Raw genomic sequence first — 26,054 nt, 5'->3', positions numbered from 1 at the left:
AGTTTCAGCATCTTCCCCTGCAGCCTCTCCTTCTCCAGGTACATGGCTACCAAGTCCTTCTCAGTCTTCTCCTACAGCAGACTCCCTCACAGACAGTGGGGTCAGCAGCAGTATCTGGCTCTATCCATGGTCTCCTGCAGATCCTGCCTCTTCTTATGAAGAGCTCTTTTCTGAAGGGTTGTGAAGGACGTGTGGCCTCTACTTTCTTTGACATTGTCCTGTCTAACTGGGAAGGTGCTTTTGTTGATGGTGGCAGAGAGGTCTAGGGTGGTGGAGTTAGCATGGTGGACTGCAGGTCATGCATGGGTCCTCATCATCGGGGGTTGTGGATTGCTGCTTGTGTGTTCTGCTCCCTCAAGAGTGCCTTACTCAGGTGTGGTCAGTGAAATCTTAATTGGTCAGATAAGGCTAGAGTCTGTGATTGGGCAGTGGAAGGAAAGGCAGAGCTGAAAGTTTTAGAGGGGAGAGAGAGATGGAGGAGAGAGAGGGAACAGAGAATGAAGGAAGGTGGAAGAAGATGGAGCTGAACCACGTAGTCATAGGAGCCATAAGTAACTGAGGATTTCATAGCTGGGAAGTAGAGTAATGTAGGGTGCATTTGCTCGATCTAGGTGTGCAGCTTGTATTTATATCAATTGATTTTTGTGTTCTTTGTAGGGCATTTTGTGGTTGGAGATTTACTGTTATAAATCTGGCCGGGATATTACAAGTCTTTGGTGTTATCATTTTATGGGGCTAAGGGTACGTGGAAGCCAACAGCCGGCTTTCTGCAGGCTAGCCACAGGTAGTGGATGGCCTGGGAAGTTCGAGCCACCTGGCAGCAGCTAACGGAGAGAACCAGGGCAAGACTGCAGAATGGGGCTGGTCACGGGGGTGGGGGGTGGGGTTGGTGCCGGTGCCTAGCTACTTTAACATGGATAGATTTGTTTGTTTGTTTTTTTAAACTACAAGCTACAGATGACGTCCATTTTGTGGTAGGCAAGAATCCACTAGAGATATAGATTCCAAGAGTGGGAGAATCAGTCTCTCTCAGTGAGAGGAGGAGAGTGACTCAGGCACACAGGATTCTAAACAAAGAAACATAGGGTTAGACCCAGTTCAGCCTCTAAAGTTACCCTGCTATGAATAGAAAAATAAGTAGAAGCTGCCTGCGTTCTACAAGCAGGTATTCATAGAGGTTTGGTTTAATTGTGTTTAAAGTTAGAAGAGGATACAGATTTTGACCGAGTCACATGGGGAATTTTGCCACAGTTTGAATTAATGCAGGAAAAGGGCCCAGATGTGGGAGCCCCTGCGGTGTAAGGACAGGCTGAACTATCAAAAAGGCTAATGCTTCCAAAAAAGATAATAAAAAGATGGTATGGGGTTGGGGATTTAGCTCAGTGGTAGAGCACTTGCCTAGCAAGCACAAGGCCCTGGGTTCGGTTCCCGGCTCCGAAAAAAAGAAAAGAAAAAAAAAAAAAAAAGATGGTATAAAGGTAAAAGTCTCTAATAAAGTCTTACAGGATACTCATATTCTTTCTAACGTGGGCTCCACAGGGATTTCAAGTTAAGAATCCTGGCTCGATGGATTAGAAAAGGCCTAAGATTGGCTCAAATAGTATCTGTTTCACTTTTTTAAAATTGTTTAATTATCAAGATATGGGTACGATGTTGAGTTTTGTGGTTATCTTGTTAACCCTCTGGGAGAGAGGTCAAGCTAAAAGTTTTCCTGGTTTACTGCCTAAAGGACATACTAATTTGGGAGAAAGGCTTTGTGTTTTTAGAAAGGGTAATTAGACTCAGGACACCTTCCAGAGTTATATGGATCAGCTATGACAGAGAGAGACACCCTGAAGAATGCCATTCAAGAGAATCAAACACAAAAGGTAAAGCTTCTTTGTGCCGTCCTTCACATGGCACAAATGAAGACTTATGATTGGTTTTTAAAAAGGGCTCATAAAAAATTGTCTTTCACATGCTCAAAGGAGGAGCCAAATTTCATTCCTAACTAGTCTGTAACCCTACACAGACTAACACAATCCATACAGATATCTTGATGGCACTTATATTCTGTTTTAAGATTTCTGTATTGCAGAGTGTACAGTTTTGGTGAGATTCATCTTCAGACAGGCTGGAACTCATGATGTCATGGATTCCAGGTTGCCTTGCGTCATTCAACCTTACAGATGGATCCAGTCAGAATTTAGACATCAGAGACTATAACAATTGTTGGCATGGCCTTCTTAAGGCCTAACCAACTCCCCCATTTTCCCTACCCTTCCCACCCCCTTCAACGATACCACACTGCCATATTCAGCAGGAAGAAGTTATGACGAATCATTGTCATCTCAGTTCCCGGGGCTTGGGGGTCTGCAGGTGGTTATTCTAGGATGTCTTTCTGGGGAGTTTAGAAATGGTCGTATTTTGAACAAGGAGGGAATAGCTAATATTGATTTTGTAACCATAATCTCATTTGGTAAAAATCTTCATATTGTTACAAAATTGAAGTTATAATTTCATATACATTGGTACAGAATTTATTTGGTACAGATTTAAGGTTTTCATTGGTATGAATTTCTTCAACTGATAGAAAACTTTAAGAATATAAAGCTTAGACCCAGTCCTTCTCTAACTGCCATTACAAACTGATTTTAGATGATTAAGCACATGCAGTAAGGGCCAGATAACAAACTCGTGGTTCTGACTTAATTGTAAGTGTGTTTTCAAGGTATTTTAATTAGAAATAGCTGCAAGTAGTTAAAAGACAACAGTCTAGATTACTTTACATAGTTTTCAAAACTCCGGAAATCCACAGAAAGTGGCATTAATGCTAGCTAATCATTTGTTGTTGAGACATATGCTCCTGACATCACCCTATTCTTGGATTCAAAGAAGAAACTGAGCGCCTATACCTCCAGGTGAGGTTGTACATCATGGCAAGGTATCCACTGGACAGATCGTCTATTCATCTACAGACAAAAATACTGTCCAGAAGAAAGGACACACTATGCGGAATAGTCGACTGATAATCTCTGCCTAGAGACAGAAATCAGTCCGTCATAATTCTGTACCACAGAGGTCTGTCAGAGGATCCTGGGCCAAACAGCCGCAGACTGATGCTCCAATGCGTTGAGAAACAGTGGACTGTGTCGCTAGGCAGCTGTCTCTACAATTTGTTTGTTTTGAAAGCTATCTTAGTGCTTCCCATACTTTCAGGTAAATTTTATGTCACTCTTGGAACTCTGAGGGGGTTGAAGACTAGTTGTACTCTCATAGCCAACCCAAGCTGTTTAGCATCGAGCAAGATGATATAGATTGAGAGGACGGTTTTCAGATGATACACAATCTGAAACCAGGACATAACATGTTTACGCTAGGATAGATGATAGTGCTTTATTTAATTGACAAAATATATGGACTGGGTGTTAAGTATGTCTTATACTTTATAAATTACAGAGTGGTAATAGCTGTGTTCAATTTATAGCTGAGAGGAAAGAGCCTTTTAATTAACCAGGGCAATATTGTGGATTGCTGTTTGTGTGTTCTGCTCCCTCAAGAGTGCCTTACTCAGGTGTGGTCAGTGAAATCTTAATTGGTCAGATAAGGCTAGAACCTGTGATTGGGCAGTGGAAGGAGAGGCAGAGCTGAAGGTTTTAGAGGGGAGAGAGAGATGGAGGAGACAGAATGGAACAGAGGACAAAAAGAAATGGAAGATGGAGCTGAACCACGTGGCCCTAGGAGCCATAAGTGATTGGGAGTTTCGTAGATGGCTGCTAGTTGCATTTTCCTGTGAAGCTCTAATGATAAATGACATGAGCAAAGCTGCCAGGCAGTGGCCAGAAAGAGTCAAGTGAACCCTTAACTCGGTGGTTCTGCTAGCTTCTGCTTCTGCACATTGCACACAATGACTCTCCTCCGAGTCCCAGTGTCTTGACTTAGTTTCACTAGTATACAATTTTATGCATTCTATACTTGCTTATTCAAGAACCACTCTTAAAGGTACAAAACTTATTTCCTAACTTCAGTAGTTTTTGTTTTTCCTTTCTCGGGGTCCCAATATTGGCTCTATTTCATTTTCTAATAATTTCTTCAAACTTCCTTTGCAAGTCAAACATTAATCTGGAGCTACCATTGTGCAGTTATTGTTTCTGAGATGAGAGTGCACAGCATACACCTGGACCATTAGGGCTGTGCTCTGCGGTGCTGTGCTGTGCGGTGCAGTGCTGTGCTGGGCTGGGCTGTGCTCTGCGGTGCTGTGCTGTGCGGTGCTGGGCTGGGCTGGGCTGGGCTGTGCTCTGCGGTGCTGTGCTGTGCGGTGCAGTGCTGGGCTGGGCTGGGCTGGGCTGGGCTGGGCTGGGCTGGGCTGGGCTGGGCTGGGCTGGGCTGGGCTGTGCCCCTATGCCTCAGTTTTTAATTAAGAATCATTACATCGGGCTGGAGAGATGGCTCAGTGGTTAAGAGCACTGACTGCTCTTCCAGAGGTCATGAGTTCAATTCCCAGCAACCACATAGTGGCTCACAACCATCTGTAATGAGATCTGGTGCCCTCTTCTGGCCTGCAGTCACATATGCAGGCAGAATGCTGTACATAAAATAAATAAATAAATCTTTAAAAAAAAAAAAAGAAAGAAAAAGAATCATTACATCAACAAACACTTAGTTTCACAGAATTCACCAGAGCAGAAGGAGAAATAGAAAAGATGGATATAGTAGAATAATTATGCACACCAAGGCCAACTGAAAAGCAGTCACGCACTAATGAAATCTATACTGCCATTGTCCAGGGCTAAGGTTAGGAGAAATGGGAACAACTGTTTTTTACAAAGAACTGTCATGGGCTACTGAGATGTCTCCATCCTGGCCTACTGTAGGCAGTCCCTTATTTCCGATTGTGGGTCCCCTGGAGGGATGTGTCGCCTGCTTCTCAGGGTCCCAGACACCATCCTTTTTTAAAAGGAGCTGCCACAGGCTTCTGAGATGTCTCCATCCCAGCCTGCTACAGGCAACCCCTATCAGGATATGCTGTGCCCAACATACTGGACTGTTTCCTCACCTGCCTATCCTGTTTATTCCTGAGGGTGGGATCTCTCTCCCTTTTCCTGGTCCTTGGACTTCCTTCCCTCAACTACTAAAACCATGGGCCCGAAAGCTGCAAATTCACACTTAAGAAATATCTTCTGCCCTAATACGTATTTCAGAATCCTGCCAGGTCCACGTGTTCTCTCAAAATCTGCATCCCTCAGATGGTCCCACAGAGCCTGGACAGCAAGTGAAATAGCCAGCTCTCCCAGGACTGTGCCAAAATCTCCCAAAGATTTTGTTGGCCCCAGATAACAGGAAACAGTTTAAAGAGAGCAGCTCCCTCAAGTCCAGCCTCACCATCACCGCTTCCTGTTTCTTCACCTTTAATAATAAATGGGAGGAATGTTGTGAATCGGGCACTCTGCCAGTGTGCCAGCTCTGCAACTCGGCGGCGGCAGCATCTTTCCATGGTAATGCGTTTCCACTATGCAGCACACACATCCATTAAAAGATCCTGGCCACCCAGATCTATCTCTGTCTGTGTCTGTCTTGTCTGTTTGTTCTGTCTCCTGGTCTCTTGTCTCTCTCATGTCCCCACTGGGAGAAGGCATTTTTCTCTTCCTTCCCTAATAAGCCCCTTGGGCATTAGATCTGTTCTGTAGCACGAACACTTAGCAACACACTTTGGCCCCAACCTGCCAGGGTACTCCAGACACTTTATCCTAATAGTGTTGGAAATAATACATTCAAAAGACTTTGAGGGCTAGAGAAATGGCTCAGCGGTTAAGAGCACTGGCTGCTCTTCCAGAGGTCCTGAGTTCAAATCCCAGCAACCACATGGCAGCTTATAACCATCTGTAATGAGAGCTGATACCCTCTTCTCGTGTGTCTGAAGACAGCTACAGTGTACTTACATATAATAAATAAATCTTTAAAAAAAATCAAAAGACTTCGAAAACCAATAAGTTTTTAATATTCAGTTCTGCAGAAAGCAACAAGCACCAAGAAAAGCCAAACACGGCTGGTGTACTGATTTGAAGGAAGACGGTGGCTTTTCCCGTGACATCGGAAAATTTTCATCCTCTCTTTATATAGACCAGGACTTTCCCCCTTTCCAAATTCTTCATCCTTTGGTTTATCCATAATTTCGGGCTTGAGAGTGTCCCCTTCTCTGATCTAGCGCTCAGCAGGCTACTAGTAGCTCTCCAATTCTCCAGAGCTGTGAGATAAACTGGGTGACCCACCAACTAGGAGAAGGGGTACCCAGTGCCTCGGGCTTTTCGGTAACTGATGAACTGAAAGAGCACATCATAACTGTAAACTGACTATAACAATCTGTTTATTATACAAAGATCTTCTCGTTCTCCTACCCAGGACCAGAGCTTTTGCTTCCTTCACACCTTGAGAAAGCATGCTCACTCTAGGACAACTGTGTAGGCCAGATAGATAGTATAGGGATGAAAGGATTGCCAAACTGGCACCACCAGAGGGCGCCTGGGGTCAGCCTGTAGCAGGGCGTGAGGTAAGACAGGGTGGGGGCGGGGCCTGGGGCTGAGTTGGTGCCCATTGGAGGCCTTGGGGCGAGGAGGGACCTGGGAAGGAGGGAGGCCCCAGGGGCGAAGAAGGACAGGCGTGTGGGCGGGGCCTAGAGCGGGGGCGGAGCGCAGGGGTGGTGTCGAGTCTGTAGCTGAGAGGCACCGGGAGGTGCTGGAGTTTATAGGTGCTAGGACTCCAGTGCCCGCGATGGAGCTGATGGGGAAAAGCGGCGGTTCCACCTTCCCGCTAGCCACAAAGCCCTCTTGCTTCACTTCCGGCCTCTCTTCCAATTCTAGTGGCCTGGGGTCCTCTGAAGGGCTCACCGCCGCTCATCGGCCTGCGCTCCGACCAGCCACGCGGGCGCCCCACCCTCAGGATGTGTTACCTAGTGCGTGGTCACCGCCGCCGTCACAGGCAGCCTCAACCCCACCCCGGCCTACCTGCAGCCTTTCGGCCTTCCTGCCCCGCACCTGCCCGCACGCTCCCGGGGCCCGCAGGTGCGGAAGACCACGAAATTCCACGCCCCGCGGAGAGAAGAACCACCAGCTCCCTAGACAAGAAAGGGAGGCGCGGTCAGGCAGCGCTCCCGGACAGATGTGGCAGGTGCGTGCGACCCCGGGCTGCAGGGAGCCTCCGACACGAGTCCTCCGAAGGGCGGGCTTCTCTCCAGCGCTCTGGGGAACCCAGTGTCCCCCCAGTGTGGCCAGAGGTGCTGAACCACCCAGTTTAAACTGCCTTTAGAGGAAGGGCTCTTGACCTGTTAATGAGGAGTCCCCCCCCCCGCCCCCGGCTTAGAAAGGCCACCACAGTATAAGTTACCTGAAGACATGAATTGTAGTAGGGGGCTCGATGCTTGTTTCACTTCGCAGGTTTGCTTCAGTTTATTTCCACAGAAGTTAACGTCACTTTATTACAGGTTTGACAGAATCCACAGACCCTCACAGCCAGTAAGACAGTAAGTCCCTGATTTTTGTGCGTCGATGAGATGGAAGAATTTTGGCAGCAGAAAATGTTTCCTGTCAGACCTAAGGCAGAATCACTGTTATACTAACCAAGACAAGACCAAACGTTAATTTTTTTTTTTTTAATCTATCCAGATTGCCTTTTTAGGCGAGAAAGATGGAGGTTATTCACGGCAGACCCTACTGTTGCAGGGAGCTTGAAGGAGCTGACATTCTGTCAAACACCTTTTACTCTAATGGACTGCACACCCCTTATGAAACAACTATTCGACCAACCGCTTCAGAAGACAGGTAACACAAAAATTAGAGAAATTCAGAAGAAAGATTTCCTCACATTAGTGACGTTATTCTATAGCATACACATCTCTATAGCTCTCCCATTTATCACATGAAAGTGAAGGCAAACTACTACATGGTTAATCTGTTAAAACAGGAAAAGTACTGCATACTATAAAAAGGCAGACATATTCTTCCACTGCATCAGAGAGAGAGAGAGAGAGAGAGAGAGAGAGAGAGAGGAGAGAAAGGAGAGTTGCTAGGGACTGAACCCTGACCTTGTGCCTGCCAGGCAAACAGTGCCACCAAGTTACACCTCCAACCCTGTTCTAGAACCCTAGAATGGCCCCTTCCTTCACTCGGAGATTGTTTTAAATAGATTATTGTGGTATACACTAATAGCCTGTCTACCAACACCTTCTGCCCAGAAAGAATCCCAGAATTGGTTGCAAACACGATGCTGTGTGAGCCCTGCATCATTTTGTTGTAGCTCTTTGCCTCCTCATGACAGCCATGAGAACAGTGGGAACTGTTATCCTCCTTCACCTATGACATATGTAGGGTTAAGACAAATACTTTGTCAGCTCCCCCCCACCCCCATGACTTACTTGAATCACTTTTAGAGGAAGAATAACTGTCTGTTTCTAAGTACCTTGTGTAGTTGTGTTCTTGTCCTGTGTTTTTCTAATTTCACATGGCCAAGTCCCCAATAATTCTTTATAGAAGGGGATAGGTGGTAGATGCCTCATCTGGAAAAGTGCTGACCACACAAACCTGGGGATGTGAGTTTCATCCCCAGTACCTACATAAAAAGCATGTGAAGGCAGTGTGAGCCCATCACCCCAGTGTTGGGGAGGCAGAGGTAGGAGCAGCCCTGGAATCCCTGGGGCTCACTAACTAGCTAGTCAGTAAAATCAGTAAATGCCAAGTTCAGTGAGAGACCCACTCTCCAAAAATGGAGAGCAATTGAAGAAGGAATTTAACGTCAACTTCTGGCTTTACACATCTGGATAGAAATACATACACAAACTTTTTTATTAGGGAATTAGACAGAAAGCTACCTTGCCTCAGTTTAAACACTTTCAAAGTAGGGCTAGAAAGATAGTTCGGCTGTGAGAGCACTTGCCATTCTTCCAAAGAACCTGAGTTTGGTTCTCAAGACCTAAGTTTGGCTCCCATCTCCTACATTAACATGGTAGTTTGCAACCACCAGTAACTCCGGTTCCTGAAGATGCAATGGCCTCTCCTGGCCTCCTAGGGCACCTGCACACATATGTGTACCATACATGCAGTCAGGCATGTACACACTCAGAAGACAAAAACCTTCCACAGTGGTACACTGCTTCCACACAGGTAATCCCTTCCACCTTGGACTGTCCCTGGTTGTTGATCATTTTCTTTGGGATGTTTCTAAGAAGACTTTTCTTTCTTGTAACTTCTATCTGCTTGTTTTGGCTCTTCTGTCTGAAACATATGAAATAACAAGTAACCATCCCCAGGCCTGGAGCTCTTCAAGGGTCTCTCTAAGGGTCTGAACCCCAACACTGGTTCTCCAAGACACTCCTCTTATATTTAGTCTCTTGCCATCCTGGTCAGGTTTCATGGATCCGTTTCAATTTATAAACCTGCTCTTTGCAAAAGTTTTTTTTTTCAGGGCTGGAAAGATGGCTCAGCTTTAAGAACATTTGCTACTCTTACAGAGGACCCGGGTTCAGTCGCTGGCTCACACTCCAGTTGTATGGAGTCTGATGCCCTCTTCCAATGTCTGTGAGCACCAGGCACACATGTGGTGCACATACATGCGGTGCACATACATGCAGGCAAAATATTCTTATTAATAACAAATATGTATACAGATGTTTGACATGATCTGTGCTTTTGAAAACAGAAACATTTGAGAAAATTAAGTGACCATAAGATCAGTTATCCATAGAGTGGGAGAGGCCATTTAAAGCAGTGTCTGAGAACGACGATCCTGGCTTCTCACAGGCAAGCCTTGCTGTCCCTGTTATTTCGAGTGAGGGCTTTCCTGTTGTAGTCTCCAGACAGAATGCCAGGATGACCGTGTGCTCCTAAACCCTTCCTCTCAATTCCTTCATTGGGAGGCGCCAGGCAGCTTAGAGAAGATACTTTCCTTCAGCCTTCTGGATGTTCTGGAAAGTTTCATTAGGATAACAGCAGCATCTCCACATTGTCCTACCTGAGGCTTGCTTCCAAACAAGTTCTGGGTCAATGGCTCTCAACAGAAACCACAGGGTACTCACCAAAGCAAAACAAAACAGCAGAGAACAGAAAGCCCCTGCGTGCCAGGGAATCACTCTCCTTGGTGGTAATGAGAAATCAAAGTCCCCGTGTATGTCAGCGTTCAGAAACTCAGTTTCTAAGCATAGACAAAGGCACGCCCTTAAAAAGTGTGACAGATTTTGAGTTAATTTGGCAATTTTAATGGTTACATACAATCACACCAGCCCAGTTTGTCCTTTACGTAATGGGCAAAGCAGTCAGAGTACATTAATTCACCTATGGATAATCCCAGCAGCTTATCCTTATAATTTGAGCACTTGGGAAGCTAAGACAGTACCATTGAATAAGAACTGTTGTCATGAGTTCAAGGCCAGCCTGGGCTTCCAAGTAAGACTTTGCCTCAAAAAAAAAAAAAAATCACTTGAGAAGCTTTGTGAAAATATACATTCCCAGGCTTAACCTTCATGTATTCTAGAATGCAGAAGAGGGGCACAAGAACCTGAGGAAGACTGAGTGAACTGTAAACAGTAAGAGAGTCAGAAATAGGGTTCTGGCTTACCCAACGATCAAAGAACGATCTAATCTTACACTTCACTTCAATTATCTTATTCACTTGTGTGCTTTAGAGCACTTGCAGTGGGCAGTATTTTATCTCAGTTGTTCTCCTCTGAGAATGTTAATAGGCAACATACCCTTTTGTAATTTTTTTTCTGTTGAAAATTTAGAGACAAGGAACAGTTCGGTGGCAGAGCTCTCGCTCCCAGGCATGAAGCTCTAGTTCAATTCCCAACATATACTCACACCAAGTATCTAAAATAAAAGGAAATATACCGGGCATGGTGGTTCACTCCTGTCAATCCCAGCATCCAGCCCCGACACGGAGAAAGACTGCAGGGGCGGGCAATAGGGGGGTCATGGTTGATTTAGGCATTACCTCTTATTTAATTTTATTTTAATTTTTTTTCAACTTTCCAATGTCACTGTGTTCCCGTACACATGATTGATTAACATTTCCTTCTGGCTTGTCTTCCGGGACAATGCAATTTACTGGGGTCAGATATTGAGAAATTGACTCATTTATGATTCAAATGTAACTTTACAAACTTAAAAATTAAAGCCTAGCTTATCATTAATCACAAGTGTTTAATATTTTCCCTTGTCATGACCCCTAAACCATATGTGTTGATCATCGTCAGAGCTGGGGAGAGGGGAAAGGTTTGACAGCTAGCTATTTGCCAGGTCCCCAGAGGAACTGTCACCAAACTTTCCTAGACTGATTAGTGTAGAGCCTAGGACATGTTCTCTGTATCGAGCCAGACAAAACAGTTCATGCTTTACAGTTTTACCACAGATGCTCAGTTCTCCTGTCGCAGGATGAAGGCAGCCACAGACTAGTCATACATAAATGAAATGCAGGACTCCAGTAAGATACTATTTTCAAAACAGTTAGTAGGCCCATGGGCCACAGCTTAGTAATTGTTTACCTAGCAATTCCATTCAGTTCTATTTGTAAGCTAGTTCTGAGGGTTAATGATCCATTACACTTAGAGGTTACTGTATGTGGGTATGTGTGTGGGTGTGGGTGCTCTAAGCGCTTACTATGCTAACATAGAGACAGAACTACCTGGCAGCTCATGCCTCTCCAAGCTCCACTTCCATATCTCTGACTGCTCCCCTACACTCTCGTAGTGCAGCCCACAGGGCTCAGAAGCCATCAGGAGACCTAAAACCCTAAAGAAGCAAAAGGGATTCTCAGTGCAGTCAAGAGTCTGTCCTGTCTCACAGGTATCAGGAGTTGAGGCAGGCACTGCCACAATGCAGGCTTCGGTGGGGTGCCGACCGGGAATATGGTGGCATGCTTCCTGTTTCCCTTCCCGAAGAACACAGGCCAAAATGTGAGCCTCCTCGCCTCATGAGCAAAGGACATCAGCATTATGGATTTGGTGGAGAGATCTGGCCCAAGTAAGTGAACTTTCCAGCATTCACTCACATAAGGTCTGCACTGACCATTCTCACCTTCACTGTTGGCTCTTTGTCAACATGTCTACTTCTAGGCTCCTCTTATTGCTTATAGAGAGACACAAATAGAAAAGCGAATTCTGTGCTTCCCAATTGTGAAGTCAGCAGAAAGTCTGTAGGATTCGTTTTAAGTTGCTGTCCATTTGAGATATTGAAGTATTGTAATTAAAATTTTTAACTAATTCCCCACGTAGTAAAACCAAATGAGGGCTGAGAGGTGGCTCAGCTGTTAATGAGCACAGGCTGCTCTTCCAGAGAACATGGGTTTGGTTCCTAGTACCCAACCCCATGACAGCTAACTCTAGTTCTGGGAGATCTGCGCCCCCCCCCCACACACACACACACAGTTACAATAACATGTGATACAAAGATACTCATGTAAGCACACACAGCCATACACATAGAACAAAAATTTAAATTAAATGAGATAAAGGGTAGGAGGAGGAGATTAGGTTACAAATGTTTGTGCTTGAGCAAAAGCTAGCCCAGTTTGTACGGACGTTTGGTTTGAGACTTGGCTTTCCAGTTCTTTCGTCAGTCTTTACTACAATATTTGAAGCTATGGGACACTATTTACATATTTTTCGTATGTGTCTAGGGTGGGTTCATGGAGGTCAGAGTACAACATTGAAAGTTGGTTCTCTGCTTCTGCTATATAGGTTCTGGGCATTAGTCGGGCTTGGCAGTGGGCATCCTTACCCACTGAACTCACTGACCCGGTCATATTTTTAAGTAATAGACTGTGAAGTCATTCCTTCAGCAAGGGAATTGAAAACACAAAACTGAAGGACTCTGAGGCTGGTGATGCAGGTATACAATCCAAACTGACTAAGAGGCTAAGGCAGGAGGATCAGGGCAACTCGGTAAAAAAGACCCTGTCTAAAAATGAAACATAAAAGAAAAAAAATCAGGAAATAGCTCAATGTTCCATGGTGAAGAACTTGCCTAACATGCACAGGGCCCTAGGTTTAAAACAATAAAGCATGAGCAGCAAATTAAATTAGATACCACAGTGTTTGCTGAAGGTTATTGTATTTACCCAGAACGGACTCCATAAAACGGTGACACAGTGCCCACCTTCTTTCCTGCCTTATCTAACACCCCCAGTTGCCTGGCTTACTAACAGTCTAGGTAGCTAGTTTCTTGTTATCCTAAGCATGTGAAAGACATAAATTAGGAAAGATAAGCCACAGCTAGAAAATGAAATGTTAATACATGGCCACGTGCAATCAGTGACCTTCTCTAAGCATCGACAAATCAAAAACAAGACCCCACAGAGAGTAAACGGGAAGATTCAGGCAGGTCACAGACAATAAGGATCTCAAGTTCGAACACTTGTTGGATAGACATTAAAGGCTCCGCTCCCACAGAACCCCTCGGCTGCCACTCTTCCCTGGAGCCTCTGAGGCGTTGCAAATCTGTAGAGCAGAGATCTGGTCCCATGTTTGTTTGATGCTAAAGTCCCAAGTGCGTCCACCCGTTCGATTTATTGATTGACCCACTTATTATCTACTCCATAACTTGAACATAGCAAGCACTGTCTTAGCTACTGGGTTACAACTCTTTGAGGAACACACGGCCATGGTCCCAACATCTGTATGTTAAAGAGGCACAGCATTCTAAAAGAATTAGAGGAATTCACACTGAACGCCAGTGTGTTTAAAAAAAAATAGGGAGAGCCAAAAAGATGAGTGTTAAATATTCAGAAATCCAGTTTGAAAGGAGGAGGTTCGTTGTTCTGACTGGACATGGCCTTAAGACCCTGAGGAGGGAGTACTACTCCCCTTAGAAACATCAGTCTTCCCTGACTCAGACAAGGTATCTGTTTTTCTCGTGCTCCTTGATATCAGAGCCGTTGTTTTAGCATGCTTCTCTTGAAAATATCTCTTCAGACATTCTTTATCTTGTAGCATACTGCAGAAACTGTAGAAATGATTTATGTTCTCCCCAACAAAGACTCTTCTCTTACGGCATTTTGCTTTCTCTCTAAAGAGAGCCTTTTATACAAAGTATTTTCCAGGTTTCTGATAGCCAAGCCTGAATTAGTTCATAAAAATATTGCCTTTGAACCAACAGGTCATCTTTCCTAGGTGGGAAGGATATTTCAGTTGGGTTCTCTGCTTCCACAGCCACTACTTGTGGGGATGTGTGCTGGTTATTTTTTGTCAGCTCCATAGACTAGTTCCCCCTGTGAATTAAGGAACTGTTTCTATCCAGTTGGCCTGTGAGCATTTCCTTCACTGATGATTGATGTGGAAGGGCCTAGCCAATGGCAGTATCCTCTAGGTACGTTGTCCTGGGTTGTATAAGAGCCTGGAGAAGCAAGCCAGCAAGCAGCACTCCTCTTCTGTGGGCTCTGCTTCACTTCCTCCCTTTAGGCTCTTGCTTGAATCCCTACCCTGGCTTCTTTTAATGATGGACTAACTAACCTTTAAGATGTAATAAACCCCTTTTCCCCAACTGGTTTTGGTCAGTGTTTATCACAGCAGCAGACAGCAAACTAACACAGGGTAGGCTCCTTCTTCCTTGATAACTCTGTTGATGAGAAGCAGATGCCTGCTCCTTAGGGATATGTCATGGCGACAGTATTTGAAGCAAGGCGATAGAAAAAGCAAGACTTAAGGAAAGGTTAGCTATCAGCAGAGTGATTCTGTCATGCCATGGGAGCCATCATTGCTCTTCCAACTCTTCTGACATGACTATCTGTAAGTAAAACTCTTTAAAGGGATTTTGAACAATACTCACTTCACGCTTCAGAAATTCTAAGTGAACCCAGACATCTCCCAATTCATCCGTTCACAGAAAGAATAAAATCAACATAATGAAAATATGTGGTCTTGTTTTCACTTTCATAAATGCTTTTATTTATGTTTAATCAAGTAGCAAATTTCTGAGTTCTCCATAAAAAATTACTAAATTTTTCACTAAATTACTGTCAAATGATAAAAAGTATTAAATAGACCCATAGTACCATGTGAACTAAAGGATTTGTGAACTTTTTCTTGGTGGTCTTTAACAGTAATGATGGGGTACCTAAAAGTTAATGTGACTACAGGAAGAAAAAGTTAAAATGTGTAAAAGATAAATTCAAAATTTATCACCAGACAAGAACAAAAAAGGAAGGAAGGAAGGAGGGAAGGAAGGAAGGAAAGAAGAAAAGCATATGTCATCAATAGGAGCCAACCAAGAGAGGAAACTTGTGTGTAATTTATGCCAGACTCTAACTTAATGTCTACCAAGAAGGCATTTGGAGCCAAGCGCTTCTTTGTCCCACAGATTGTAAGATGCTTAGCTTCCCTGCTCTTCACCTGTAAACGACCCTTAGCTGTAACAAGTGGGCTAAAGCCACCGCTTCAGGCCCCAGTGCTGTCCCATCCTGTTTACTGAAAACCGACCTTACAACTACCTAAAGTGCTACCTTGTATACATTCTATATAGAAGCTCTATATAGTCATGGCTGTCTTCACCTTCTCGTCCTTTACTGGCTCATGGGTGTGCCGTATTTTTGTAAACATACATTGTTTACTGTGTTGTCTTTTCAGAAAGCTCCCTATTGAACAGTATTACTATTTGACACAGAATAAGAAGAGTGACCTGTATGGAAACGACTCTTTGTAAGTCCTGGGCAGGGGCTGCTTTATGTGACGTCACAGAGTATTAAGTGGAAATGAATTATGTGAGAAATTCAAAAGCCCTTTTATAGAAATAAACCTTTCCTTCATATTAACGACCACCAGCACCAGAAATCAGCACCAAGCAAATGGAACAGGCAATCCATATGTGACTATATGTGGTCTTTACACAAGCCTGTGGAAACTAAGGACTAACGGAGAGCAGGAGGGCAGGGTGGGTCACCTCAGACCTTGCCCCTGCCTTTCTCCTCAGTCCAGTGAGAATCACATGCTTTTAAAGAGTCACCAAACATGCCAAGGGTCCTCAGCACAATTTGAATTTGAGTGTATGATGAGAGGGGTTATTATGATCACCTGATTTTAGATACAGGCTACTTGCTATCTGACCTGCAATTTAAAGTGCTTTCTTCATCATATTAAATTGCTTACATGAATGGTTTCTTGTGTATACTTAAAAACAACTACATTGTTCTCAACTAAAAATAAAATGCCATCTCCTTAATGGAGCCCAGTTCCACGTACAGTGAACGTAACAGCAATTGCAGAGACACTGAATAACAGGGAACCCTTAAGATTTGTTGCAAGAAGCTAATGCAATATAGGACTGAGCCACTAGATGGAGCCAAAATTTGTGTTTGCCCAAGCTTTACCCATTTGAGTTTCATTAACAAAAGAACTCAAACTTGGCAGAGTTTAAAAAAAAAAAAAAGTGTCTCTGAACATCTGTTAAATTTTTAATTTTAAAAAACATTTCATCATCTAATTTTTAACCAAGTCCATTTTAGTCATGAATTATAGCAAAATTTGTCATGTAAGAACAATGTTAGACACCAACTCATGTTTTATTTATATAAAGTCAGTGTAGCAACACTAAATCCTTTGGATTCACACACTCGTCACTTCTGCCCCCATGCTTCTGCTTCAGGAACATAGCTGGAAGACAGAAAATTATTGCTTTTTTCAGTTCATACCCACAGAATACAAGTACAGATTAAAAGCATCATGGCTCAAGCGAATCATGCGTTTATAATGCACTATAATAGGATAATACAGTTATATGGTTGACTGCTTTCTTGTGAATATATCCAGCATGGAGGATATCTAAAACAATTAACAGTGTATTCAAATTTATCTGATTTTATTGCAAAACAGTAACATTCTCATTATTTTCTGCACCTGAAGCCTCTCAGTTTTATGAGCACAGGCCGAAAGTGTCACTGTCAGTGTTTAGCTCTCTCTTCCCGGGCTTGTTTCCAGCTCTTGTGGTGTTATCTCTCGGCCTGTGGGTTCAGAGTAGTAAGTACACCACATTGGAACGAACTGGGTCACAAACCCAGGCCTCTGGGAACTTGGCTGGTTTTGTTCCCTTCCCTCTGGTGATTGTGCAATCTCTGTCTACTCTCATGAGAGACCGGCAGCCACAGGCCAAGGGACAAAGCGTAAGCAGTAGTTATGTATCCTCCCACCAGGCCGCACGAGTCGCTTTAGGACACACCGTTGCATCACACGTGATGTCAGTCAGGCTCTCAGGACTGCCTGGCTACTGCCTGCTTATGACTGCAGAGGTAATAACAGGAACCCTAGCCCCTGAAGTGTCCCTGCAAATAAAACATGCAGAAGGTTTGGTGACCAGGGTCAGGCTGGAATCAATGGGAAAACTGACCAATAGACAACTAAGATATGGAAATACCAATGCCTGTGTCTTACCATTGTGCAAGGCAATAAAAAGTTGCCCACATGTCAGCATGGTTTAAACACAGAATAACCTTCATATTCTTAACATTTTAATAGGAATACAAGTGTTTAAAAGCTCCAACTTAAATTAGGACTTTTCTCTTGTTTTTATTCAAGGTTACCCAAACCACCTAATTCAACAGTAGGGTAAGTATATACTTTATATTTTCCTCCCCACTATAATAAAAAATGATAGCACCACTTATGAGTTAGATGGGTCTGAGTGCAGATGGGACTTGTCTCGAAAGCTGCATTTGAAGTGCTGGAGAACAGTCTGGTGAGGTCCAAGGCAATCATGTTCTTATTTCTCTTCCCTTGTACCCAGTCGGTCTTTCTGAATGCAATTTTATTTTAGCACACTTTTAGGCTTATCTACGATTAGAAGTTTATTTGTGTACCCCTGCTGTCCCTCCTGGGAGCCTCTTAGCATCCACGCCGCATGCTTCTCATAGCAGATGAACCAGCAATGCTGCCCTGTAGTTAATGAGCCCACGATGCAGATCTGATCAGCTGTGTATGCTGTCCTTGTCTGTTCCAGAATCGCACCTAGAGCACCATGTTGCATTTAGGGCAGGTGTCCTTGGGGGCCTCTTGGCTGGGACAGCTCCTTAGACTTGTTTTGATAGTCTCAACAGTTTTGAGGGTTATAGTATACTTATAGAATGACTCCAAATGGAATTTGACTGTTTTTTTTTTCTAATGGTAAGATGGGTGCTGTGTTTTGGGGAGGAAGACCATACTTGACTTATTGCTGATGTGACCCTTGGGTGCTAGGCTCAGGGATGCTCACGGGCTTCCTGACTGTGGCTACTCTTTTTGTCCTTCCTTCCTCGTGTGCTCTTGAGAGAGTTGATGTGTGAAGATGGTATCTGGAATTCTGCACTAGCTTCCAAGAGCAAAGCATTGGTATGAACTGCTTAGAGCTGGGATGTAGCTAAGATGGTGGGACCCTTGCCTAGTGTGCCCCAGGCCCTGGTGTGAGTCCTGGCGCATGCCTATAAGCCCAGCATTCTGGAAGAAAAGGCGGAAGATCATGAGGCCAGGGTCGTCCCCAGGTATATAGTGAGTTTGAGGTCAGCCTGGGCTGTGTTAGTTTCTGCCAAAAAATTTTTTCTTTCTGGTGTTCTGCATGGGAATTTTACATACTCTTATATAAAAATTAGGGTTGTTTTTTAAAAATAATAACCTATTTCAAACTTGTGGGTGTTTGTTTAGGTTTAGGGGCTCGGGAAGGAATCCAGTGCCAGTTCCCTTTGTGCCTTACACTGGCCGTAAGCGGTCTTTGAATCAGTCCCTGTGTTATGTTAACGTTTCCCACAGTGCAGTGGGTTCTGAACAGGGTACTACATTTATCACTTACTCCCTTTCTGGCGTGATGAGATACTTCTGGGCCATCTCGTTCATTTCCTGCCCACTCCAGGGACCTTGAGATACAGAGCTCTTTTTGTTAGAGACTGGCATAAGGAACTGTATTTGAGCAGTAGGTGCTCCTGCCCACTGAGTTCTCCTACACCTATTGGAAGTGTTAACATGTTGAAACTGTGTTCCAGATAAAGCAAAGAGCTAGCTACTCAAAAAACTGTCAGAATCCAGGTCAAGGTTGGGGAAGCAAGGTATTAAAAACAGCTTTTGATGAATTTTTGTTTGAGTGTTTTACAACTCTTCACAAAGAAGGGAGTGAGAAAGGAAAAGCCCTTCTGTTGGGTTCCATTTCTTGGGTTGGTCTTTCTTGAGTCTGATTTCTAAGAGGCAGATTAGAAGCACAGCATTACAGTGTAGGCAGGATTGGTCCCTTTAAAGAGTGGTGAGGGGAATCCTGGCTGGCCCAGGGCCTGCTGGGGTACAGATGTGTCCTCTCAGTTCTGACCCCCATGGCATTCTCAGTGCACACCTCCCTGTGTCCAAGTTCGACTTTCTTTTAACCAAATAGCCCTCAAATTAGGAGCCCAGCCCACTTCAGTATGACCCCTCTCTTAACCAATTACATGCACACTGACCCTATTTCCAAATTAGTTTATAATAGAAGGCTTTGGGGTAGCATTTCAACACACAGATTTTTGAGAAGGAACAATTCAGCCTGTAATACAGGTCTTGTTTTCTTGAATTCTAATTATAAACAACCATTCTCTATTCTGTGGCGCTTGCCATCTCAAATTTCTCTCGTTCTTACGGCTCCTGTGCTTTCCCTTAGTCTGGGCCAGTTCTCCCAGCAATAGCACACTCAGATCCCGCTGCCTCTCAGACAGTTTATTCCACAGTGTTGTTCTCGTAGGTTTAATGTCACGAGAGAGAGAGAGAGAGAGAGAGAGAGAGAGAGAGAGAGAGAGAGAGTTGTTAATTGATCAAAGGAACAAGTGGCCTGGGTTGGAATTCCTGTCCAAGACATTGGATTACTAGGTCAGATACTCAAAATGGTTCTGTAATAATAAATTACATAGATCTCCTTAAAACATGAAATGGTAGTTAAAAGCAATAAAAAACAATCTATCTTCCTACAAACTATAAAATTAATACATTGTCTATTTTATAATAGCCATTTAGGAAAACTACTCACTAATAATAATTATGGTATTATTTTCAAATTAAATTAGTTTTGATTTATCTAGAAAAATTAGGATTTCCTTGTTTTGGTAGTTTCTAAAGAATGCTATCTCTATGAGTATAGGAAAAGTGGTCTGGGCCATCTCCACAGCGATTAGAACAGCATGTGCCACAGCCAAGGAGCCCAGTAAATATTTGATGGGTTTTTTTATTGTATTTCTTTGTCTGTTTTTATTTACTCAATGAATCTTAGAGAAATCTGCTCATCATATCCAATTGAACATCCCTATCATACGCACATAAGCCGTGGCGCCATGTTTCCGGCCTTTACATCACCTAAGGACCTCTACACCGGTGTTAAAGCTCGCACCCAGCAGCCTTTTCCTCCTACATTGCCAACCAAGACCTATGATTCAACAATTCTCAAGACAAGAGGTAAAATGTGACGAAATCAAAACTGTATGACTTCCTATCATTGGCAAGAATTCTGTAGTAAAAGAGGCAAGGAGATCAGCGGATGTAGTGACCTCACACCAGTAGGTTAGGAAAGATGCCCAGCTTACCTGCAGTCAGCTGAGGGCCCCAGACTACATCAGCCTCTGCAGACACTCATGACCGCACTGCAAGCTCAGCCTCTGTGGTAGAAACAGGATCTCTCTTCCTGGTCTTACTGCACCCGTAGGTCTGGTTAACTAAAAGACCATGCAGATCTCTTCAGAATAGCTGCTTTTGTTTCCATTTTCAGGGAACCCTTACAGATATGAACTACTTGATCTTCCCACGGATTCAAAGAAAAAGGCATTGACTTGGCCAGGTCAGAGTGTATATTATGATGTAAGTACCTTTCCAAATGTGTGTTTAAGGGGAAATTAATATAGTTTTACCTAATACATTTATAAAATACACAAGATAGTGCTGGGGAGATACTCAGTGGGTAAAGTATTTGCTGTGTACGTGTGAAGACCTGAGCTCTGATCTCTAGTACCTACCGGCTGAGATGCCGGGTGAGCTTAGCCAGCTGGTCTAGCTGAGTCAGTAGAGACTGTTTAAGGATTAGAATATGGAGAATGATAGAGAAGGTCCAGTGTTAACCTATGGCATGTACACACCCCTTAACAAGCACATGCCCACCCTACCCCACCCACATACCTGTGTTACACAATGCATGCATCAGACACATAAAAGTTCACATGGGGGACCGATTATTTTATATCTAGATGAAAAATGTGCCATTTTAACTTTCACATTTTCTTACTTTCTTAATGATTTCATATACTTGTGATAGTTGTGGGACATCTCAGGTCATAAGCCAAAAACGGTTATGTGTCCTTCCTTCAAACTGCACTTGGGACAGACTGCATTCCCACCCTCTGTATTCTCTAACTCCACCCTTGGGATTCATCATAAATTAAGTACTTCAAGTGGTTCCACCTATGATAGAAGAAATGGAAGGTTTGCTTTAGAAAGATTCATCAGCTATCTTCATTCCAGTCATTAGTAATGCCTTTGTATCACAGTCTAAGCGGAAACATAGTGTGTTAAATTGCTGCACACAATCATTTAAATCTTACAATACGTTTCTAAGATTCCTATCGCCAAGCTCATTTTCTAGATGGGGACACAGACTCAAGGTTTGTGACTATGCAGTGATTACAGAGTTCAGGTTTGTGAGGCTTGTCTCTGCCCTTCACCCCTGTACCAGAACTCCACATGGATAAAACGGGGGCATTTTCCAGTGTGAGGGAATGTATCTGGGCGTTTTCCAGTGTGAGGGAATATATCTGGGCGTTTTCCAGTGTGAGGGAATATATCTGGGCGTTTTCCAGCACGAGGGAATGTATCTGGGCATTTTCCAGCATAAGGGAATATATCTGGGCATTTTCCAGTGTGAGGGAATATATCTGGGCGTTTTCCAGTGTGAGGGAATATATCTGGGCATTTTCCAGTGTGAGGGAATATATCTGGGCATGTGAAAACAACAATTGCCAGCACTTATTGGCCAAGTGGTTTCTAAGAGGCAGAGCCAGGTTCACCCAATGGCAGCTCCCTACACTGAGACTTTGTGAGCTAGGAAAGCAGCTCACTGTTGATACTATAAGGTTGGAAACACCTGACCTCTACTGAAAAACCCCTGTGGCAGGCAACATGTGGACACTGCAGTAACATACAGTTGTCCATACCATAAACAACTCCCATTTGTGATTTGAAGTATGTCTGAATCCTTGACACAACCATTTTAACTGGACCTCACTTTTTACATCCCTTAAAAATTAGTTGTTTAAAAATAAGCTATTATTTTAAAATAAAAACATCACAGGACCTCTGATTCTTTCAGGCACAAATCTATTCTGTAAGTGACATAAATGTGAGAGCTATCCTGGTGAGCACCCCACTACTTCATGTTCTAATAGTCCCTGCTGTGTGCTCTCTTCCTGTCACTCCCCTTTGGTTATGAAGGCCAGTGACATAGAGGGTCTGGAAGGCCTCTGCTAGCCTTACTTCTCCCCTCAGCTGCTCTTTCCTCAGTAGATTCCTGCCCTGAGAAACCCTCTTCCACAGCCTTTCTGCCTGTCCAAAATTTTCTCATTTTCTGGGGCTCAGCGCCACAAATTGTTTCTATTGAAACATAGTTGGGATCCAAGTCATGAGTCCCTTGTTCTGGTTAATAGCTGTCCTTAGTTGGTATCTCCTGTCTCAGTGATATGGGAGACATATTGTTTCTTTTCGAACTTTGATTAACTATGATTTCAGGAAAGCACGAAACGTTTGGGAATAATATAAAAACTGGGACGTGCTGGGTAAGCTATTGCTTTAGTCCAGCTGGGGTTCTCTCTGCTGAGCCCGACTATATGCTATAGCCAATAACTTTCCACACTGGCTCTACAGCTCACCAACTACAACTCCTTTGAGAACAGGGAATATCGTATTTTTCCCTTCCACAGTGTCTGGGGGGTGTTGTTAGGTATTTGCTTGTTATAACAGGATTCCATGTAGCCCAGACTGGTATTGTACTCTGCCTGTAGTCAAGAATGACCTGGAACATGATCCTCCCGCCTGCCTCCCACATGCTAGAACCCCAGGCGTGTGCCGCTGCACTGGTTTCTGCAGTGCTGGGGATGGAACCCAGGGCACTATTCATGCCAGGCACTCACACTACCAACCGAACTACAGCCCAGACTCTCCCATATTTGCTTTATACAACTACTTACCACTGGTTTTACTCTTTCTCATGTCTCTCATGTTTAATTTCTTTTGTGGTCTGTTCTAATTATTTTTAACTTTTTGATCATTTTTCAAACCATCCCTAACCTTAATAAATTTTGCCCTCCACTAGGTGGGTGTACATCCTGGTTCATCTTCTTTTATTTTTGGTTTTGTGTGTATGAGTGCTTGCTTATGTATGCAGTGTTAGGTCTGGTGCCTATGGAGGTCAGAAAAATGCACTGTACCCTGGAACTGCAGTACAGATGGCCGTGAGCCCCTTGTGGGCTCTGGGAACCAAACCCGGTCCTCTGCAAGAGCTGCTGGTAATCACAACCTTCACTTTCTGTGAACTCTGAGAGTACCCTGAACTTTTCCTCTCCCATTTCCCTCCTCTTGCTACTCGAATGGGAGAGTTTATAGAAACCCCTGATTTTTGGTTTTTCAAGACAAGGTTTCTCTGTGTAGCTCTGCTGTCCTAAAACTCACTCTGTAGACCAGGCTGGCCTCATACTCACAGAGATCCACCTGCCTCTGCTTCCTAAGTGCCAAGATTAAAAAAGGTGCTCACCCAAGCAGTGTTGGTATATACATAAACATATACATATATACATACATATACATATACAAATACACACACACACACACACACACACACACACACACACACACACACACACACACACGGAGTCAGAGAACAACTACTCCTGGTGTCGTTCTCTCCTTCCAAGAGTTCTGAAATGAAACTCAGGCTGTTAGGCTTCATGGCAAGCATTTCTACCTACTAAACCACCTCACTGCCCTGCAGCTTAGTTCTAACAGAATCCTTTGAATGCCGTCTTATCCGCATCCCCTCTGACATATGTGTGAAGCTCATACTATGAGGATCACTGAGCTCCAGACCCTCATTCCCACCCACAGCCCACAGTACTATGTTTTACCTGACCCCCTGTTCCCCGCAGTCACTGCTCAGTCCTCGCTGTTCTAACCAGATCTTCTCTGTATTTGATTATTCTGTGCTATGTGGATTAGCCTAAATCCCTTTCTCCCTTTTATTTGTCAAGAACAGAGAGCACTTAGTGTTGGGTTTGTGATATAAAGTCTCTTTAAAGTGAAATGTACTTTGTAACCATCTTTTGAGTAAAATGACATAGGATCCCAGAAGGAGGCACCATATAATTTCCTAACTTTGAGCTTAATTTGAACAATTTTCAGAGCCTCTCCAAGCCTATTTATTAATTTAATGTTCACTGCAAAATGGCTTTCCTTCAACCCAAGCATGTGTACAGAACCTTGGCTTCCATTGAAAGAGAGCTGGCTTATTTCACCATATGAAAGCAGGAATAACCTCCTTTCTCTTTCCTGTTGATGCTCACCAACCTCCAGAGCCTCACTGCTGGGACAGCTGTCACTCCAGTACAGCACCTGGCTATAAAAAAATTAGAGTGAGCTCCCAAGCAAACCTTTTAAACTCCCTCTCCATGCTGCTTCCCACCCACACATCCCACATACCCCTCATCCCCTACCCCACCCCCACTCAGTCCCAGCCACATGGAGGGCATTCAGAAAATGAAACCCCTCATTCTCGCTGATCCTCAACGCTCTTCCATACCCCTGAACACTCTCTTCCCTCTGGTCCTCTCTTCCAATGTCCTAACTAGACACAGAGAAATCTGCCACTTTATTTGTTCTCGTTTGTGTCTTTTTTCATTCCATAGGGAAATGATCGAAGTTCACAATCATAACTTATTAATGTGATTCACTGTAATTAAGTGAAGTAGGATCCAGTAGAAAGTGTCTGACAATGCTAAGATCCTTGTAGAGGGGGCATCTGTCTGCAATAGGCTTTCTCTTAATCCCCTTTTCAGCCCAAATAAGCACCAACATACAAAATTAAAGCACAACCAAAAGAAAATGTTGTAAAATTTCACTTACAATGTCACCACTATATGACTTACTAATGTTTTAATGGAGGTTGACAGTTTTGGTGCCTAGTATAGAGCCCTCAGAACTTTGCACATAATTCTATATTTAGTACTGACTCAATAAGTGTTTATTAAAGATTATTGAGCTGTGGATGGGGAGATAGCTAAGAGGGTAAGAGCAATTTGCTGCACAAACATGAGGACCTGAGTTCACATCCCAGCACTCAGGTAAAAAGCCAGCTGTAGTCCGTGCAAACCGCAAGCTGTGCAGAGAGGGGCAGAGAGGGGTTTGCTAAGGCTCTAGCTGCTGCTCTAGTTCCAAGCTCAGTGAGAGACCCGGTCTCAAGGGTAACATATAGGACAGCGCGCGCGCGCGCACACACACACACACACACACACACACACACACAAGATATATATTTCATGGGCTCTGCAGAAAATATATCATCCTTCTTATAAACTGGAGTATCTGCACAGTCCTGAGCTGGACATACCCCTCCCCAATGAACCCCTGTCATGATTGCTGTCAACTCCCCTCTCACTAGCCCCTAAGGAAAGCATCATCGTAACAGCACCCCACTCATAATGTTTCCTGATTGGTCAACAACTCCTTGCCAGAACACTCACATTTCCTATTTAATTTATTGTGTCCTAGACTACATTCCAGTGGGTGATTATTAATTCAACCAGGATAAAGTCCATTAGCCTAGCCTCTTAGGACAATGTTTGAAGAAGGTCCATGGTTTGGGTGTGTTTTGTTTTGTTTTGTTTTCAAATAAGCTAGCTCTAGAGATAATGCAAAAGATACAGAAAGAAAGAGGGCTTAGTGCTCTTGTTGAGGAGCCTGGTTTGTTTCCCAGCATCCACAACTTCCTGTAACTCCAGTCCCAAGTGACCCAACACCTTCTTCTGGCTTTTGTGGGTTCCTGCACACAGGTGGTATACATAAACTCACACAAGCGTGTGTGTGTGTGTGTGTG

At 43.8% G+C, this 26,054-nt stretch overlaps 1 protein-coding gene across 1 annotated transcript in view; it reads left to right on the top strand.

Annotated features, from left to right (window-relative positions):
- The first annotated feature begins 6,992 nt into the window (after positions 1-6,992).
- The window catches only part of Spmip4 (sperm microtubule inner protein 4), a 24,917-nt gene continuing 5,855 nt past the window's right edge, over positions 6,993-26,054 (top strand). Inside the window, exons 1-7 of the mRNA NM_001024329.2 lie at positions 6,993-7,143; positions 7,638-7,793; positions 11,808-11,984; positions 15,584-15,655; positions 17,525-17,554; positions 20,202-20,383; positions 20,694-20,782. Of these exons, the coding sequence (NP_001019500.1) occupies positions 7,660-7,793; positions 11,808-11,984; positions 15,584-15,655; positions 17,525-17,554; positions 20,202-20,383; positions 20,694-20,782 (684 nt within the window). The 5' untranslated portion in view covers positions 6,993-7,143; positions 7,638-7,659. The remainder of the gene's footprint in view (positions 7,144-7,637; positions 7,794-11,807; positions 11,985-15,583; positions 15,656-17,524; positions 17,555-20,201; positions 20,384-20,693; positions 20,783-26,054) is intronic.

This window comes from Rattus norvegicus, chromosome 4 (genome assembly GCF_036323735.1).
Source record: "Rattus norvegicus strain BN/NHsdMcwi chromosome 4, GRCr8, whole genome shotgun sequence".
Taxonomy (NCBI): Eukaryota; Metazoa; Chordata; class Mammalia; order Rodentia; family Muridae; genus Rattus; species Rattus norvegicus.
The sequence above is the reverse complement of the archived record's forward strand: the minus strand, read 5'-3'. Positions and strand labels throughout refer to the sequence as shown.